We start from the raw sequence: 16585 nt of genomic DNA on the forward strand, positions 1-16585 counted from the left end.
TATTTAAATAACACTTTGTGTGTGTGCCTGTCCCATCCTAGTTGTAACTAATTGTTTGCCTTAGCCTGTCTAATTTCTTCTTAACGTTGCATGGTTGTTCCATTGTTTTATACCAGTGGTTCTCAACCCATTTGTCATAGTGGGCCACATCTGCAACTTGCAATGTGTCATGTGGGCTGCACGCCACAGCAGAGGAGCCCCCCAGCTACCAGGGCTATGGGGCCAGGATCTGCAGTGCCCAAGCCCATGGGAGGTGACAGCTGCTGTGGCTGGAGCAGGGCATGGAGCCCTGCTTCCCCCACCCCCACTCTATGGGTGGCACAGCTGGAACAGAGCCCACTGGGGGTAGATGTGGGCTGCCTGCTATGGGCTTGGGGCTCCCCGCTTTTGCTGCCCTCTCCCCCATGGCCTTCTCAGCCCAGTAGGCAGGACCTGGCTCTGCCGGGCAGAGAGGCTCATTGCCGCTGCCAGGAGTTCCACGCTGCCCTGGCAAGGCACCCCCTTCCTTCTTGGCAGTAGCGGCAGCACGGAGTTGTGCTCCCCACTGCTGCCGGGTGGGCAGGGGGTGCCTCGCTATGGTGGCACAGCTGGCATGGGGCTGCCGGCAGTATCACCAAGCCTCCCTGTCCTACCCTGCTGTGGAGGCCCCCAGGGGGCGGGCAGTAGGGCAGGGAGCCCTGAGCCCACAGCAGGCAGCTCGCATCTACCCCGTGCACAAATCAGGGGGGCACATTCCTCCATATACCTCTCCCTCCCCAGGAGTGCGCACAGCAGCAGGGAGCCAGCCTCCTTGCTGTCCTGCAGACTAATCATCTGTGGTTTTGTCCCGCTTCCCGGCTGGGCTCTGTGGCTGCACATTCCCACCCCGGGCCCCATGCACCACCTTGGGTGGACAGCAGCCCCAGCCCTGCTCTGCTGCGCTCTGTTCTGTTCCGTGTGTCTCCATTGTGGTGGTCTCAATCAGCCACCTCCTCCCCCCCCCCCCAGATTTATCTGGAGGGAGCTGCTTTCTATGCTGCCGGGCTGCCACATGCATGTATGCATGCGCGCATGCACATGGCACCTCCTGCCTCCAATCACCTGCCTCCCGCTCCCCGCAGCCCTTTGAAGGCTGGAACTCTGTCAGCCTGCAAGGGGAAACCCACCATTTCTCACATTTCTCTACATTTGATTAATAAACTGGGGGAGGCAATCGTTTACTCTTTAACAGAATGTCACATAGGCCACAGCAGCATGATTGGGCTGCATGTGGCCCATGGGCTGAGGGTTGAAAACCACTGTTTTATAGTCAGCCTTTGTTCTGCATGATTGTTTTTACTTATACAATTTCTTTTTTCATTTTCAAATAATTGAAAAGTACTTTATGCAGCCATTTTGATCTTTTCCTGCACTATTGATCTTCCCTCTGCATCAGGATAGTTGTCATCAATTATTTATTATAGTCTCTGTAATTAGCAACTCTTCTGCAGTCTTCTCTCTTTCAGACTGTGTTTCCAAAGAGTTCTACCTACTGGTTCCCTGAGTTACTGAAGTCTTTTATTAAGCACATGACCCTTATGCCACTGCTCTCCTTCTTTTTCTTAGAATAATAAACACTGTCATTTCATAAACTCTTTCACCTAAATGGCATTCTACTTCTACATTCTCAGCTAGTGTTCCTTGTATTAGAATAAAATCTAATCTAAAATTGCCATGCATAGAAAATTTCTCCATTTCCTAGAACTAAGAGAGAATTCCCAACATGTTCCCAGGACTTGCTGGGCTGTCTGTGTCCTGCCATATTGCTTTTCCAATACAGGTAAATAAAATCCTCTTATACTACTAGGTGTTGCTATTTGGATGTTTCTTTACTTGATTAAAAAATAATCTCATTCATATGTTTCCCCTGACTAGGCGCTTTACAATAGACTCCTAGTATAATATTGCTTCTCCTTTTTCCTTCCCTCCCTTCAAATATTCAACAAGCTTGCCCTTCACAGCTTCCATAAACTTCAGAGCAAGCTAATCTGTTCATGCAATATCTCCTCCCTTTTTTCTCTGCTGTCCTTGAACAAACTGTATTTTTCCATATCACTCTTCCAGTCCTATTGTTGCATCAAATCTCCAATAAGGTTGATTTAAGTTGTAGTCAGGTCACATACTAATCCTTCCTCATTCTTCCTGTTTAGCACCACTTCCTGTCTAGATAGTTGAGAGGTTCAACATGCCACATTTTTTCCATCTTGTCTCTCCTCGGGCCATTTTGTAATTCTCCCATTCCTTTACCCCCTCAGTCAAATGGCTGTAATCTGGTAAATCAGTAGTTTGGTGAGTCATTTTTCTAGGATGCTGTTCCTTTCTTCATCACTTGTATATCACTTCTTCTTCTTAGAAGTCCTTCTCGAAAAAGTGTCTGTTTGACAAGGAGATTTTGGCTTTCTGAACACCATCTCTGCAACCCATGTGTTCATCTCTGGTATCCAAATGACCATTCAGGACCATGGTACCATCATTAGTGTCCAAGTGGATAAGTAACATGGGGTAGTAGTGGACCGGGCCAAATAAGCCTTTCCAAGCTCTCTGTGATATCTCAGATTTTGGGTGCAGGCAGACAGACAGTACACTTGGGGTGATGGACCAGGCCATCAGGTGGATATCTCAGTGTCCCTCAGAAGGGAGTCTCTAACAACAACCATCAATTTTCATCTGTCCCTTGTTGTAGGCTGGTGTCTTTTGAGTTTTCTGGTCTTGAACTTGTGGCTTCTTTTCCCTTGCTGTTTTAGGTCCACTTACCTTCTCTTGCTCCCAGGATTATATAGTACTTCTTGAGTTTGATGGTTAAAAGTACTTTTGGGAGGAGAGCACTCTGCTGCACAATACAGCTAGCAGTCATTTATTTTCCTGTGAAGAAACGTTCTTCCTCCTGTAGTGCTGTTCCAGTCCTCTTAGGCTGGCTAGCCTTTTCTGCTTTGAAGGTCTCTCTGGTCATCCTGTCGATACTGAAGTCTTGTTCTTGGATGTTTCACAGCCAAATCACCTCTTTCTGCAACTCTCATACCTGTTTCCTGAGGGATTCTGCAAGATACTATATTGTACTTTTTTTTCCTGGCCACATTTCCAGCAAGTTAAGACTTGGACATGAGTGGAGACGTCCGGAGCCAAAATTCTTGCTTGGACAGCACACTCATGGGGTGCAAGGAGAAATTAACAGCAGTGTTGTTGAAGCACTATTTTTCAACTGCTGTGGGTTCCTCTTTATCTTGGATAACACTACAAGAAAAACCTGCTTCCCTGCCTTCCTCTGCTAGTGAATTCAGCTGGCTAATACTCTTGTACCTCCAGCTGCTTAAGTTTCTCCACCCATGAGTTCATGAAGTCATGTTGAGGCTTCATCCATTCTTGCTTTGTGTTTGGACCTTTAACCTTTTTGGTATGGCCTGTTTGATACTATTTAACAGGGTGTGTTTCTAAACGCATACAAATCTCTCCAGCTTCTTTTTAAGCTATGTGTCAGTTCACTGTTGTGCTGGTTACTAGGCAACGCTTTAATATTTATCTCCAAATCTGTCATGCGTTTGCTTGTTGTGTCTGAGGACAAAACTTCATCTGTTCTGTACTCAGATTGTGGTGAACAGAGAATACCATTCTTTAATAACTGCAGGTTATTGGCTAATACATACCACCAAAAACAGTAAAAAGAAACATCAAAAATAGTCTTTTTGTAAACATACAAGTTGTTTTATAAGCAGCGCAGTAGCATAAAAGCCTTACATTTTTATTTATTATCTTGCTCTCTTCACCTCAAAGATATGAAATCAGGTTGTGATAATACAGGTCTCCACCTCTTCTTGAGGCCTGTTGCAGGGGCAGGCTCAGGCATTTGAGGACTCTGAGCTCTGAGGAACAGAAGCCGTGACCTTCCAAGCACCCTGCCTACATTATGCCTTTCAGTAGGGTGACCATCGGTCCCAGTTTGGCAGAGACAGTCCTGGACTTTGTAGGTTGGTCAAAAGTCCTGGGCCAGACTCTGGCAGGGAGGCAAAGCAGCAAGGTGCGCGAGGTACCACAAGTCTGAAGGCAAAATGGATTTGCTTACATTAATTATGCAGAACAGCTCCTATAATCAGTTGAGGGGTTTTTATATTTTCTTTTCCACAAAAAATTAAATATATTTGAAGAAAGTAAACCTTTTTCCAGCATGTCAAGGATATGAGCAAAGGAGTGGAGCACAAGCTTTCTGTATCTGTTACCTGTGCAACCTAGCCCTATGTGGACTTTAAGTATCAACTTAACAGTTAGACTTTTGCTAGAGATACGTATTTGCAACAGTTTTTACAATAACTGAGAGCCTTGTAACTATTAATTTTCTTCAGTTTGTACATTGTGATGATGCTTTTATGTACATGTAGTTTAATAATTTCTCTTGTGTTGTTATTCCTCTCCCACGTGGATCTTTCCTGAAGCCAAGAGGGGTATAAACATAGACTATATAAGTTTAAAGCCATAAGAGATTAGCTGGAGATATGAGCACTGTAAAGCTTGTTAACACATATTTAAAAAAATCAAGTAGATTACATAGTGTTAATACCATTTAGCTTGATTTAGTGCGGCCTAGAGTGGGCGGCTGGACCTGATGATCTGCAAGGTCCCTTCTAGCCCCTAACAACCTATGAATCTAGTTCTGTGGAATTTTGGAAAAGCATAATGTGTCACATTCATGGTTGACTGACCTAACACTTTATTCTTCCTTGAAAGTGGAAGACCATTCATATATTACAAAGGCAGGTTGCCTTATGTGAGGGAATTGGTATTGTAACTGGATTTATTTGAATGAAATGCATTTTAAAGTAATGCAAGGCAGGGTTGTACTGAGAACAAAGAATACAGATTTCTTCCCTCATATGATGGAGAGTATCCTGGTGAGCACTGACTGATTAGTAGTGGCGCTTATTCTCTGGCCTGTAGAGCCTTATCATTTGGCCCATGGAGCTCCCCATGGGTCTGGATACTTGGCAGCAGGGGAGTGGTGACTGTGTTAATAGTTGCTCTCCTCCTGCCAAATTTCCAGACCTGTGGAGAGTCCTACTGGCCAGATAATGTGGCTGTGTGTGCAAGGTAGCACCAGAGCAGGGTTGGGCCAGTGCACAGGGCTGCTCTCAAGCCAGATGTGGACATGTGGCCAGATGTAGGTATGTGGGGGTGGGTGGGTGTGCAGGTGGATGTGGGCATGTGGGGTCAGGTGGGTGCACAGTTGGGCAAAATTGGATAAGGGTTCATACTAAATGACCAGTTGAATAGTATGGTGCTATAAGACTTCTAATGCAATGCCAGCAGATCAAGGAAGGTGATTAATGATTATTCCTTTCTATTCAACACTGGTGAGGCCACATCTGGAATACTGTGCCAAGTTTTGCCCTCCTGCCCCCCCCCACCCTCACTACAGAAAGGATGTGGGCAAATTGGAGAGAGTCCCACAGAGGGCAACAAAAATGGTTAAAGGGGTGGGACGTCTGACTTACAAGGAGAGGATGAGGGAACTGGATTTACTTAGTCTGGAGAAGAAAAGACAGAAAGGGGATTTAATAGCAGTCTTCAACTACCTGAAGCGAGTTTCCAAAGAAGATGGAGCTAGGCTGTTCTCAGTGATGGCAGATGACAGAAGAAGGAGCAATGGTCTCAAGTTGCAGCAAGGGAAGTTTGGGTTAGATATTAGTTAGAATTTTCTCACTGGAAGGGTAGTAAAATACTGGAACAGGTTACCCAGGGAGGTGGTTGTAGCTCCATCCTTGGAGGTCTTCAAAACTCGGATAGACAAAGCTTTGGCTAGGATGATCTAGTTGAGGATGGTCCTGCTTTGTGTGGGGAGTTGGACTAGATAACCTCCTGAGGTCCTTGCCAACCCTAATTTTCTATGATTCTTGGCTGTGCAAGCAGAGGAATATGAAACAGGAGTGGGAAAGTGGTCTTCCCTCTGTACGTAGCACTGAGGTTCCTACTGGAATATTCAGGCCAGTCCTGAATGGTGAAGCTAGATAAATTCAGAATGGAATTCAGGTACCAGTTTTAACTGTGAGGTTGTAATTAATCATTGGAACAAAGAGTTGGATGTATTCTGCATCACTTGATATTTTACACACACTGTCTTTCTAAGCAACGTGCTCTAGTTCAGCTTCAAGATGTGAGATTATTACAGAAACTGTTTGGTGAAATTCTGTGGGCTGTCTTATACAGCAGTTTCAACTACATAGTCATGATGATTCCTTTTACCTTACTGCTTATATATTTACTAGTTCATTATTACACATTTTGATTGGTAACTGAATAAATCCAAAAGGATACTTTTCAATGTGCTTGTACACACAAGTGTTTAAGAATTCTGTTTTTATGTCAGTATTTCTATGTTTCAGTATCGGAGAGAGGCTTCTTACACCTTTCAGGGCTCGCTCAACAATAAATTTACTTTCTGCATACTTTGGACAAGAGTCTATTTATGAAGCATACTTTTAGAGGTCCTGTCTGTTCACAGAGATGAAGAGTAGATATGTCCATGTCAGAAGATCAAAATAAGCAATAGGTCTGATTTTCATTAATCTTCTGTTCTCAACTGGCTCTTAAGCTTGAATTCTAATAAGGCGATTTAGTTGCATAATAAACTCTATTAGTACTTGTTTAACATATTAAGTAAACATGAAAATTTATTTTTAAGCACTTCTTATCTTTTTTTCCCCTGGACACAGCCCTCTTCTGCAGATGTATCAAAAGCATCCACTGCAAAGCCATCTGAAGTAAAGGTATGAAGTCCTAAGTATATTAATTTTTTCAACTGAAGCACTGGCTTAGAAGGCATGAGATTAAGTCAGAAGATCTGAGTCTTCACACACTGTTACTGACTCGCATTCAAGTATAACTTAGTCAGAATCTCTGAGTTATGTTCATAGGTCCTGATTCAGAAAACAATAATATGTAGAACTTAATTTGCATGCATTGTTCCAGCCTAGGGTAAGGACCTTAGCATGTTGTCATTAGTCTACTGTCATAGCTTCCTGTTGTCCTTTACACTTATTCTGTCCGTCTTGAGTTCGTAAGCTTCTCATATCAGTGGTAATGACATTTTAACTTTATACTACACCTAGCACAAAGGGGTCTTATGCCTAATTTGGGCTTTTGGTTACTATGATAGATAAATATAAGAAAGGTGCTGTCCCTTCCCTCTACCTGGTTTGTTGCACTCCTACTTGGGAACAGTATATTGAAATCAACAGAAATCTTGTACTCCTCCTTACATGTTTTTTCAGTATTCTGGCAGCTCACAGAATCAGATAAGACAGGAAATGATGTGGATGAGACAAAATGAGAATCTTGCCAACACTACATACTTGTGAATCAAAAACTGGTCTGTTTAGTTATGGTCATGACACTTCCAAGATGATGTGTAGTATCATCAGCCAGTTTACCCTGATGAGCATTGAAAAAAAACCCAGCTTTATGAGCATTCCCCAAAATAACAGTCTTTACAGGCTGATTGTAGCTCAGGTTTGTTCTGAAATTATTCCAAAAGTAATGCAAACTAGTGAAAATACATATGATGCTATATTCCCTAAAACTCTACAAATAATGAATTATACCTAATATTTATAATCTATAGAACTTGAAAGTATACAACTTTTACCTGAATATCAGTATATTTCTTAATAAAAACAACTTTCCTTTTGTACCACCCACCCTTGTTGATTTTAAATAATAATAATACTTAATATCACCAAGTAGATTTCTGATTCAGCTGAAATAGGGACCGGTAAATCTAATTTATAAATGTTAACCTGAGCACACTTCCATAAAACTACCCACCTAGCAATAAACTAGACAATTATTTAAGCCATTTTAAACCATGCACGGTCATCAGTACCCATTTAGAAACATAGGGATTTGTTGTTTGTTCGTCTCCAGTTTCAGATATGTGCTTCCTGAGGATGATAGATTAACTCATTCCTAACATGTTCTTATGCTGTTCTCTACATGATAAGTCAAATGGGCAGCTATAAAAAGATGTGGCCATTTTTCTATATATAGATCCAAAATGACACCAAGAGGCGGTCGCTAATTTTCCTGTCTAATCAGACTACAGAAATCAAGTCTGCAGGAGAAACAGAAGCACAGACATATATCTAAGCCTTATAATCATTGATAGCTCTGAGAGAAGTGGTGCAGGCTCCTACCCTGGGGGTCTTTAAGAGGAGGCTAGATGAACACCTTGCTGGGGTCGTTTGACCCCAGTACTCTTTCCTGCCATGGCAGGGGGTTGGACTAGATGATCTACTCAGGTCCTGTCTGACCCTAGAAACTATGAAACTAATATCTAACCTAAACCTATCCTCCCTCAGCTTGTGGCCATTGTTCCTGGTGACTCCAAGGGGGGCCCTGGTGAACAGACTTTCCCCGAGTCCCTGCTACTGGCCCCGATAAGGTTGTAGGCAGCCACAAGATCCCCCCTCAGTCTCCTCTTGCGGAGACTGAAGAGATTCAGGTCCCTCAGCCTCTCCTCATAGGGCTGGCCATGAAGGCCCTCAACCATACAAGTGGACCCTCTCCAGGTTCTCCATGTCCTTCTTGAAGTGCGATGCCCAGAACTGGACACAGTACTCCAGCTGTGGCCTGACCAGCGCCACATAGAGGGGGAGCAAGACCTCTCTGGACCTGTTAGTGATGCCCCTGTTGATGCATGACAGGGTGCGGTTGTCTCTGCCTGTTGCTTTGTTGCATTGGCAACTCATATTCATCCTGGAGTCAATAGTTTCATAGTTTCATAGTAGCTAGAGTCGGAAGGGACCTAGGTAGATCATCTAGTCCGACCCCCTGCCTTAGCAGGAAAGAGCACCGGGGTCAGATGACCCCGGCAAGGTGCTCATCTAACTTCCTTTTAAAAATCCCCAGGCTAGGAGCCTGCACCACTTCCCCTGGAAGCTGGTTCCAGGCCCTAGCCACCCTGACTGTGAAGTAGCGCCTCCTAATATCTAATCTAAACTTACCCTCCGCCAGTTTGTGACCGTTATTCCTGGTCACTCCTGGCAGCGCACGGGGGAACAGGGACTCCCCCAATACCTGCTGATCCCCCCTGACCAGTTTGTAGCAGGCCACAAGGTCCCCCCTTAGCCTTCTCTTGTGGAGGCTAAACAGGTTCAGGTCCCGTAGCCTATCCTCATAAGGCCTGCCCTGCTGACCCCTGATCATACGAGTGGCCCTCCTCTGAACTCTTTCCATATTGTCCACGTCCCTCTTGAAGTGTGGCGCCCAGAACTGGACGCAGTACTCCAGCTGCGGCCTGACCAGTGCCGCCTAGAGGGGGAGGATCACCTCCCTGGACCTGCTCGAGATGCATCTGTGGATGCATGACAGGGTACGATTGGCCTTCTTGACTGCCTCCCCACACTGCCGGCCCATGTTCATCGTGGAGTCAATGACGACTCCAAGATCCTTTTCCGTCTCCGTGCTGGCAAGAGGGGAGTTCCCCAACCTGTAAGTGTGGTGCCGGTTCTTCCTCCCCATGTGCAACACCTTGCACTTATCAGTGTTAAACCCCATCCTATTCTCATCCGCCCACCGTTGCAACCTGTCAAGGTCAGCTTGTAGCCTATTGCACCCTTCTAGTGCACCCACATCCCCCCACATCTTAGTGTCATCAGCAAACTTGAACAGGGTGCTTTCTACCCCCTCATCCAAGTCACTGATGAAGATGTTGAACAGTGCAGGCCCGAGGACCGAGCCCTGCGGAACCCCACTGCCCACGTCCTTCCAGGTCGAGAAGAACCCATCCACTACCACCCTCTGGGTGCGGCCCTCCAACCAGTTGGCGACCCATTTGACCGTGTGGGCATCGACACCACAGTCTCCCAGCTTTTTGATGAGGACAGGGTGAGAGACAGTGTCGAAAGCCTTCCGGAAGTCCAAAAAGACTACATCCACAGCAACCCCTGCGTCTAATGATTTGGTGACCTGATCGTAAAAGGCCACCAGGTTGGTCTGACAAGACCTGCCACTGATAAACCCATGTTGGTTGCCCCTGAGCATGCATTCCCCCGCAAGGCCCTCCTGGATGTGTGCCAGGATAATTTTTTCAAAGAGCTTACCCGGGATTGAGGTAAGACTAACTGGCCTGTAATTTCCCGGGTCCTCTTTTTTTCCCTTTTTGAAGATAGGGACCACATTGGCCCTCTTCCAGTCCTCCGGCACCTCGCCAGAGCACCACGAGTGCTCATAGAGCCGTGCCAGGGGTCCCGCAATGACCTCAGCCAGTTCCTGTAGAACCCTAGGGTGAAGATCGTCCGGACCAGCGGACTTGAACACGTCCAGCCTCTCCAGAAGTACCCTAACTAACTCCTCGCTAACCCTTGGCCCAGGCGTGTCTCTCTCGGGGCCCGAGGGGGGCCCAGCAGGGAGGTGGCTGAACTGGTCCCTACTTAGGAAGACAGAGGCAAAGAAATCGTTAAATATGTTAGCTTTGTCATCTGGCGTGATGACTAAGTTGCCCATCGTGTCCTGCAGGGGCCCCACATTACCCGGGACCCTCTTTTTACCCCCTATGTATTTGAAGAAGGACTTCTTATTGTCCTTAATCCGGGAAGCTAGTCCTATCTCCAACTCTGCCTTGGCCCTCCTGACTGCCCCCCTACATCCTCGGGCGACTATAACATAGTCCTTCTTGGCGATGACCCCATCTCTCCATTGGGTATATGCCTCCCTTTAGCAAGGAGACATTCCCGGATTCTCTTAGTGAGCCATGGGGGTTTATGTGCCCTCCTGCTCCCTTTGACCCTTGTTGGGATTACCTCCCTTTGGGCATGGAGGATCGTCTCCTTAAGGAGCAACCACTCACCTTCGACATCTGATTCCCTTCCCCTCTGGGTCCTCAGCGCTTCCCCAACTATCCTCCTTAGCTTGTTGAAGTCAGCCCTCCTAAAGTCTAGGGCTGTTGCCTTGCTGCAGCCCTTTGCCACCTTACGCTGGATGGTGAATTCCAGCAAGCGATGATCACTGTCTCCCAGGTGGCCCATCACCCGCAGCCCCCTCACCAGGTCATCACCCGTGGCCAGCACTAGGTCCAACAAGGCGTCTCCCCTGGTGGGACTGTGCACCTCCTGGGTTAGATGGAGGTCCTGCAGTCTGGCTAAGAACCGACGTGAGCGATCAGACTTGGCTGACTGCTCCTCCCAGCAGATGTCTGGGAAGTTCAGGTCCCCCATGATGACCACATCCTTAGCCCTCACTGCCTCTGTAAGCTGACCTAAGAATTCCAGGTCGAGCTCTTCTCCCTGGTTGGGAGGTCTATAGTAGACTCCCACCGTTAAGTCTCTCTCCCCTGGACTGCCTTTTACTCTAACCCAGAGCACCTCAGAGTGCCCCCCCTCTACCCCCATGCTAATTAACGAGGAAGTATATTCCTCCTTGATGTAGAGTGCTACTCCTCCACCTTTCCTTCCTATCCTGTCCTTCCTGTATAGCCTATAGCCCTTGACACTCACCGCCCAGTCATGCGATGAGTCCCACCACGTTTCTGTGATCCCTACTATGTCAGGGCTGGTGACAGCTAGGAGGAGGGCGAGTTCCTCCTGCTTCTTCCCCATACTTCGAGCATTCGTGTAGAGGCATTTGAGGCCTTCAGCGGTTGTGCCCACTGACCCCCTAGTCTCAGCAATGCCCCGTCCCCCATCGCTTACCTGTTTCTCCCTTTTGACCATTGGTCTGGGCTCGCTGGCTGTTGCTGGGCCTGGTATCTCATCGTCTCCTCCGCCCTCATCTTCCCCCTCCCCCGACGAGCCTAGTTTAAAGCCCGCCGAAGGAGGTTCACCAACCTGGAAGAGAACACACGCTTACCTTTAGGGGAAAGGTGGAGCCCATCCCATCCCAGCATGTCTCTCATCACGATGTGCCGGTCATGGCTGAGGAAGCCAAAGCCCGCCTCGAAGCACCCTGACTCCAAGATCCCTCTCTGCCTATGTGCTGCTGAGAGGGTCAGCCCCTAACCTATAACTATAATGCTGGTTCCCTCTCCCCAGGTGCAGCACCCTGCACTTGTTCTTGTTGAACCGTATTCTGTTCAGATCCGTCCACTTCTCTAACCTATCCAGGTCTGCCTGGATGTGGTCCCTGCCTGCCAGTGTATTCACTTTACCCCACAGCTTGGTGTCATCAGCGAACTTGAACAGGGTGCTCTCCACACCCTCATCCAGGTCACTAATGAAGATGTTGAACAGCACCGGCCCAAGGACCGAGCCGTGTGGGACTTTGCTGTCCACACCTCCCCAGGTCGACATCCACCCGTCCACCACCACCCTCTGGGTGCGCCCCTGGAGCCAGTTTGCCACCCATGTGACTGTGTGCATTCATCAATGCTGCAGTCCCTCAGCTTGCCCACCAGAATTGGGTGGGACACTGTGTCGAAGGCCTTTTGGAAGTCCAAAAAGATGACATCAACTTCCTCCTTCCCATCTAAGCTCTTTGTTACCTCGTCATAGAAAGAGACCAGGTTAGTCAGGCAGGATTGGCCTTGCACGAACCCATGCTGGTTACCCCTCAACATCACTTCCCCTGCAATAGGGGAAAACCATTCCTGGATTATTCTTGTCTAGTGCTTAGGCAGCCTCTAAAACCTCCATCCTTGGGTGGACTCAAACAACCAACATCTTGGTTAACAGCCAAATATACTAATTAATTGTGCTACAGCCCTATACTATTCAAATCATTACACCTTTGGTCCACTGTTAGTTGCTGAGGAAATCTGAGAGGCAGAGTTCAGAGCTCAAGCTGGGTTTGCAAAATTAAAGAATATCTTGTATTTATTTTTCTCAGGGCTTTACATATATGGGACATTCAGGAAACCTTAAAATCAGCTGAAAGTGTAAATGTAGGTTGCTTACAGACATGGACCCCCCAAAAAAACAAAACAGGGCTTTACTTTCCGTTTAGCATGCCTTGACATCAAACGCTGCACATGCCCAGAAGAGGAATCATATCGGTTTGACCTGGCTTGCCCAAGTCTATGTAGCTCATGGAATTCAGCGGGCCTCTTGGTGCTTTTGTTTAAAAGCTGATTCAATCAGTAATTCAGTCGGCTATTACATAAAAGCACCAAAAAGCCCCGCTGAAGCACATAAGCTATACAGATGCTGGGGAGCTGGGTCAAATTGATGCAATTCCTCTTTCAGTAAAGTGCTGGGGTTTCCCCCCCCCCCCCCAACATCTGTCATCAGCCTAAATGAATATCAGTTAAAATATGTTAAATTTCTCTGCAGACTTTCATTTGTGTGTGAAGTACCATAATCCCAAAGGTACCTAAAGTTACTTTGTACCAACACAAATGCTTAGGAAGGAGAGATGCTTCTGATGTGGCCCTAATTTTCTTGTCCTCCTTGTCTTTTCTAATTTCTGCTAAATTGTTTTAATTGAGAAAAAAAAATGTTAGTAAAATACAGTTTTCTTTTTCACAAAAGCCCTTTCTTTGCTAACCTGTCCTTGGAGGTATGTATTAAAAAAATGAGTTTGTACTTTAATACTAGGCTACTGCAAGCCATAAGCAGACCAGCGGACAGCAGTCTCATGGCAGGAAAAGAAACAAAACCAAGGTGAAATGTGATTCACTGTGTGTCTCTCTGTAGTTATTCGCAGTCACACTGACAGCATGTTTTAACCACTTACCACTAGGGCCAAAAGGCTTGAGCTAATAATCTTCAATTCCAGGCTTTGTTTTTTCATATGCTTATTCACACTGCAGTCTTCCTGATGTACCCACCATACTTTGGAGATCAATCATTAAAACAATTCTAGTTCTTTGTACCCTCACTTCTGTAACACTCATTGTCCCAACCATCAGCTAAAATGCATCTTATGTTTAATTGATCATTCAGTAATGTTGGAAAAAAATTCTTACTTCCACAGCCATACAATCGCACCTAATCTCCCTGGATCAGAGGACCAAAAAAATTAGGATTACCTGCTTTGATAGTGGATTGATTTGATTGATGCAAAGTATGTGTTTGTATAACATCAGGGTTGTATAACTTGTATGATTCATTGGTGTGAATGTAATATATACGTGACAGTTTATGACCGTATCTCAGAAACCATGTTTCTGGATCAGTTTTGACCTGAATGGAAAATCCAGAAGTAATAGGTTTTAAAATATGATCCAAGAGGTGGGGGGTGAGTTGTTTTCAGTTGTATTCCGGATAATTTTGGTTCTTTCCTTATACATATATTTTTATGATTTTATCTTAGCCTGCACAAACAGCAAAAATGGACCCTGAGAAAATACCACAGTCAGCAAAGGTAAACTACTACTTACTCACCTATGATGAATCCTCGTACCTTTTTCTCTGAAGAAATTTGAAATGATAGGGTAAACCTGTTGGCCACTAGTGTACCAGGTGCTAACAACTACTTGCATTGTACTGAGGGCAACAAGCTAATGCAAATAGGGTAGGAACTGTTTCTCTGCATGTTGAGAGTAAAAGAAGCTCATCTCTGGGAAGCAGCCGCTTTGAACACCCTCACCCCTAATTTAGATTTCTAAATAGGATGCAACGCTGTATCTAGTGTGCTGCTTTTGGAGCATATGTTAGGAGAATGAATGAGGAAAAGCGTCATTCATTTTTCAGGAGGTAGTTATCAAATGTGTTGAAGAGTCTGGCTTGCTTTCTGGCTACATCAGAATCACAGGGAGAAAGATCTGTGCTTCTCCTGTCTACTACTTACTCTCATGTATGTTTTTCCTAGAAAGGGCGTAGGCTCCCATCTGCAGAGTAAGTTTCAGGTGTTTTAAAATTAATCTATTTTTCTTTCTCTCTCCTAAAAGAGAAGGAAAAATCCTGCTGAGGACTAGTCAAGAAAAAAAATTCAAACAATAAAACAACCCAAGGTTCTTCAAGGATCTTTCCTTAGAAACTTTGCTATAATTCAGTGGCATGAAGAACATTGCTATAAACCCCAACTATACTCTTCCTCCACATGTGGTCTCCGGCTGTAGTCATACATACCATCCTCCATCAAACTGAGTACAAATTGCAAGTGACCTTGAAAATATAATCTAAAAGAGAAATTGTCACCATCAAAGAAAACTGTGAGAAATGGACAGATAATAAAAAGTCCATCAATAACTAAATTGAAATGTTCTGACAACTTCTTAACAGGCCCCATCATTTTAAAGCTTCTTTTAGATTATTTTAAGTCTTTGCTTTTCCCTTTGTAGTGTAGTAATCTCCATGCAAATAAGTGTTCACAGGGCTGTGCCTTTAAAATGTATACTGTACTAGAGCCAGAAATTATATTTTTATTTGTTTATGCAGTCCTGCCTACACAGATCTTCAGAAAATATTAGAACCAATTATTATTAATATTCTATGTTACTATTTCTTAAATTGTGGAGTAGAGAAGAAAAATATCATGTATATTTATTAAACTAAATTATTGATATGACTGTTTACTGATTGGTAATTTTTTTCTAATATGTATATATTGTGCTATTTTAATTTTGATAGCCAGATGACTCTCAAACTAAACACCCAACCAAGGAAAAGCAAAAGGAATCTGGTGGGGTAAGTTATTGACATTTTATTCTGCTTGTGCACACATCTATCTATCTATATATCTATATCTATATCTGCTAAATTAAAATGGCGATACTGAAAAGAAAATCTGTTTTATATAGTAACAGCACATTTACATTTGTACAGGCAAAAAGCCCAGGCAAATCTTCTGTGGCAACAGGATCCAAGCAAGCTACTACGGAAAGAGCTGCCACCGGTCCAACTAAGCAGCCAGCACAAGCCACATCAATAGAAGAATCCAAGGTAAAATAGAAAAGACGATCCCTTTGTTGTTGTTTTTACTATTGCAGGGGATAGCAGCCTCTGTCATGGACTAGGACTCTGTTGTACTTGGTTCTGTACAAACAAGAGAGTTCATTTCCCCAAAAGTTTCCTATATAGGGAAATCCTGCGACTGCCATTTGACGATGTGTGGCAATCTTTTTGTGCAACCGTTATATTCCACTCTGACAGTTTTACGATTTAGGATTTCACGGGGCTTTGAACTTTGCCTTTCATGACCTCTTTGAAAGAGTTGATGAGAAAATTAATATATAATTGTCAGCAGAGATATAACTTAAAATGTTGGTGCCTGTAGCAGCACACAGATGGGGAGGAGGGGAGCGCTTACCACCTTACCATGGGCTACTGATGCCTCCATTCAAGCTCCCCCAACATGGGCTGCAGCAGTGACTTAGGTTTTATGGGGACTGTCATTCTAGTGTCTCCTCTGAATTGGTGCCTGGGGCTTGTGCTACTGTTTTCAGTACTGAAATTGTGCTACTGTTTTCAGTACTGAAGAGACCCTACTGGAAACTGTACCCGTGGGTATGTGCTCATTGATAATGATGGTCCCCCTACCCAACTTCAGGCTACTTTTAGTTTTGTAATGTTCTGGTTGTTTCTTAAGGTAAACCAGACTAGGAGCATGTGGCAGTTGTAGACCTGCTGAAGCTGGCAATGCTTCCACTCCTCCACAAGCTGTGTATTGTTTGAACTTGAGCCAGTCAACCACATTTTGTTCATCTGCC

The 16585-nt window shown here is 45.0% G+C and overlaps 1 protein-coding gene across 7 annotated transcripts in view; it reads left to right on the forward strand.

The window, feature by feature from the left end:
• Positions 1-16585, forward strand: part of CAST (calpastatin) — an 89851-nt gene that overhangs the window by 39852 nt on the left and 33414 nt on the right. For 5 of the 7 annotated variants that reach the window (XM_090038309.1, XM_090038308.1, XM_090038310.1 and 2 more), the window contains 5 exons: positions 6717-6770; positions 13530-13595; positions 14248-14298; positions 15507-15563; positions 15702-15818. In XM_090038309.1, the coding sequence (XP_089894435.1) occupies positions 6717-6770; positions 13530-13595; positions 14248-14298; positions 15507-15563; positions 15702-15818 (345 nt within the window). The remainder of the gene's footprint in view (positions 1-6716; positions 6771-13529; positions 13596-14247; positions 14299-15506; positions 15564-15701; positions 15819-16585) is intronic. The other 2 variants (XM_090038312.1, XM_090038314.1) reach the window with 1 other exon arrangement.

The sequence above is a fragment of the Crocodylus siamensis genome, chromosome 3 (genome assembly GCF_052110815.1).
Source record: "Crocodylus siamensis isolate JL-2025a chromosome 3, ASM5211081v1, whole genome shotgun sequence".
Taxonomy (NCBI): Eukaryota; Metazoa; Chordata; order Crocodylia; family Crocodylidae; genus Crocodylus; species Crocodylus siamensis.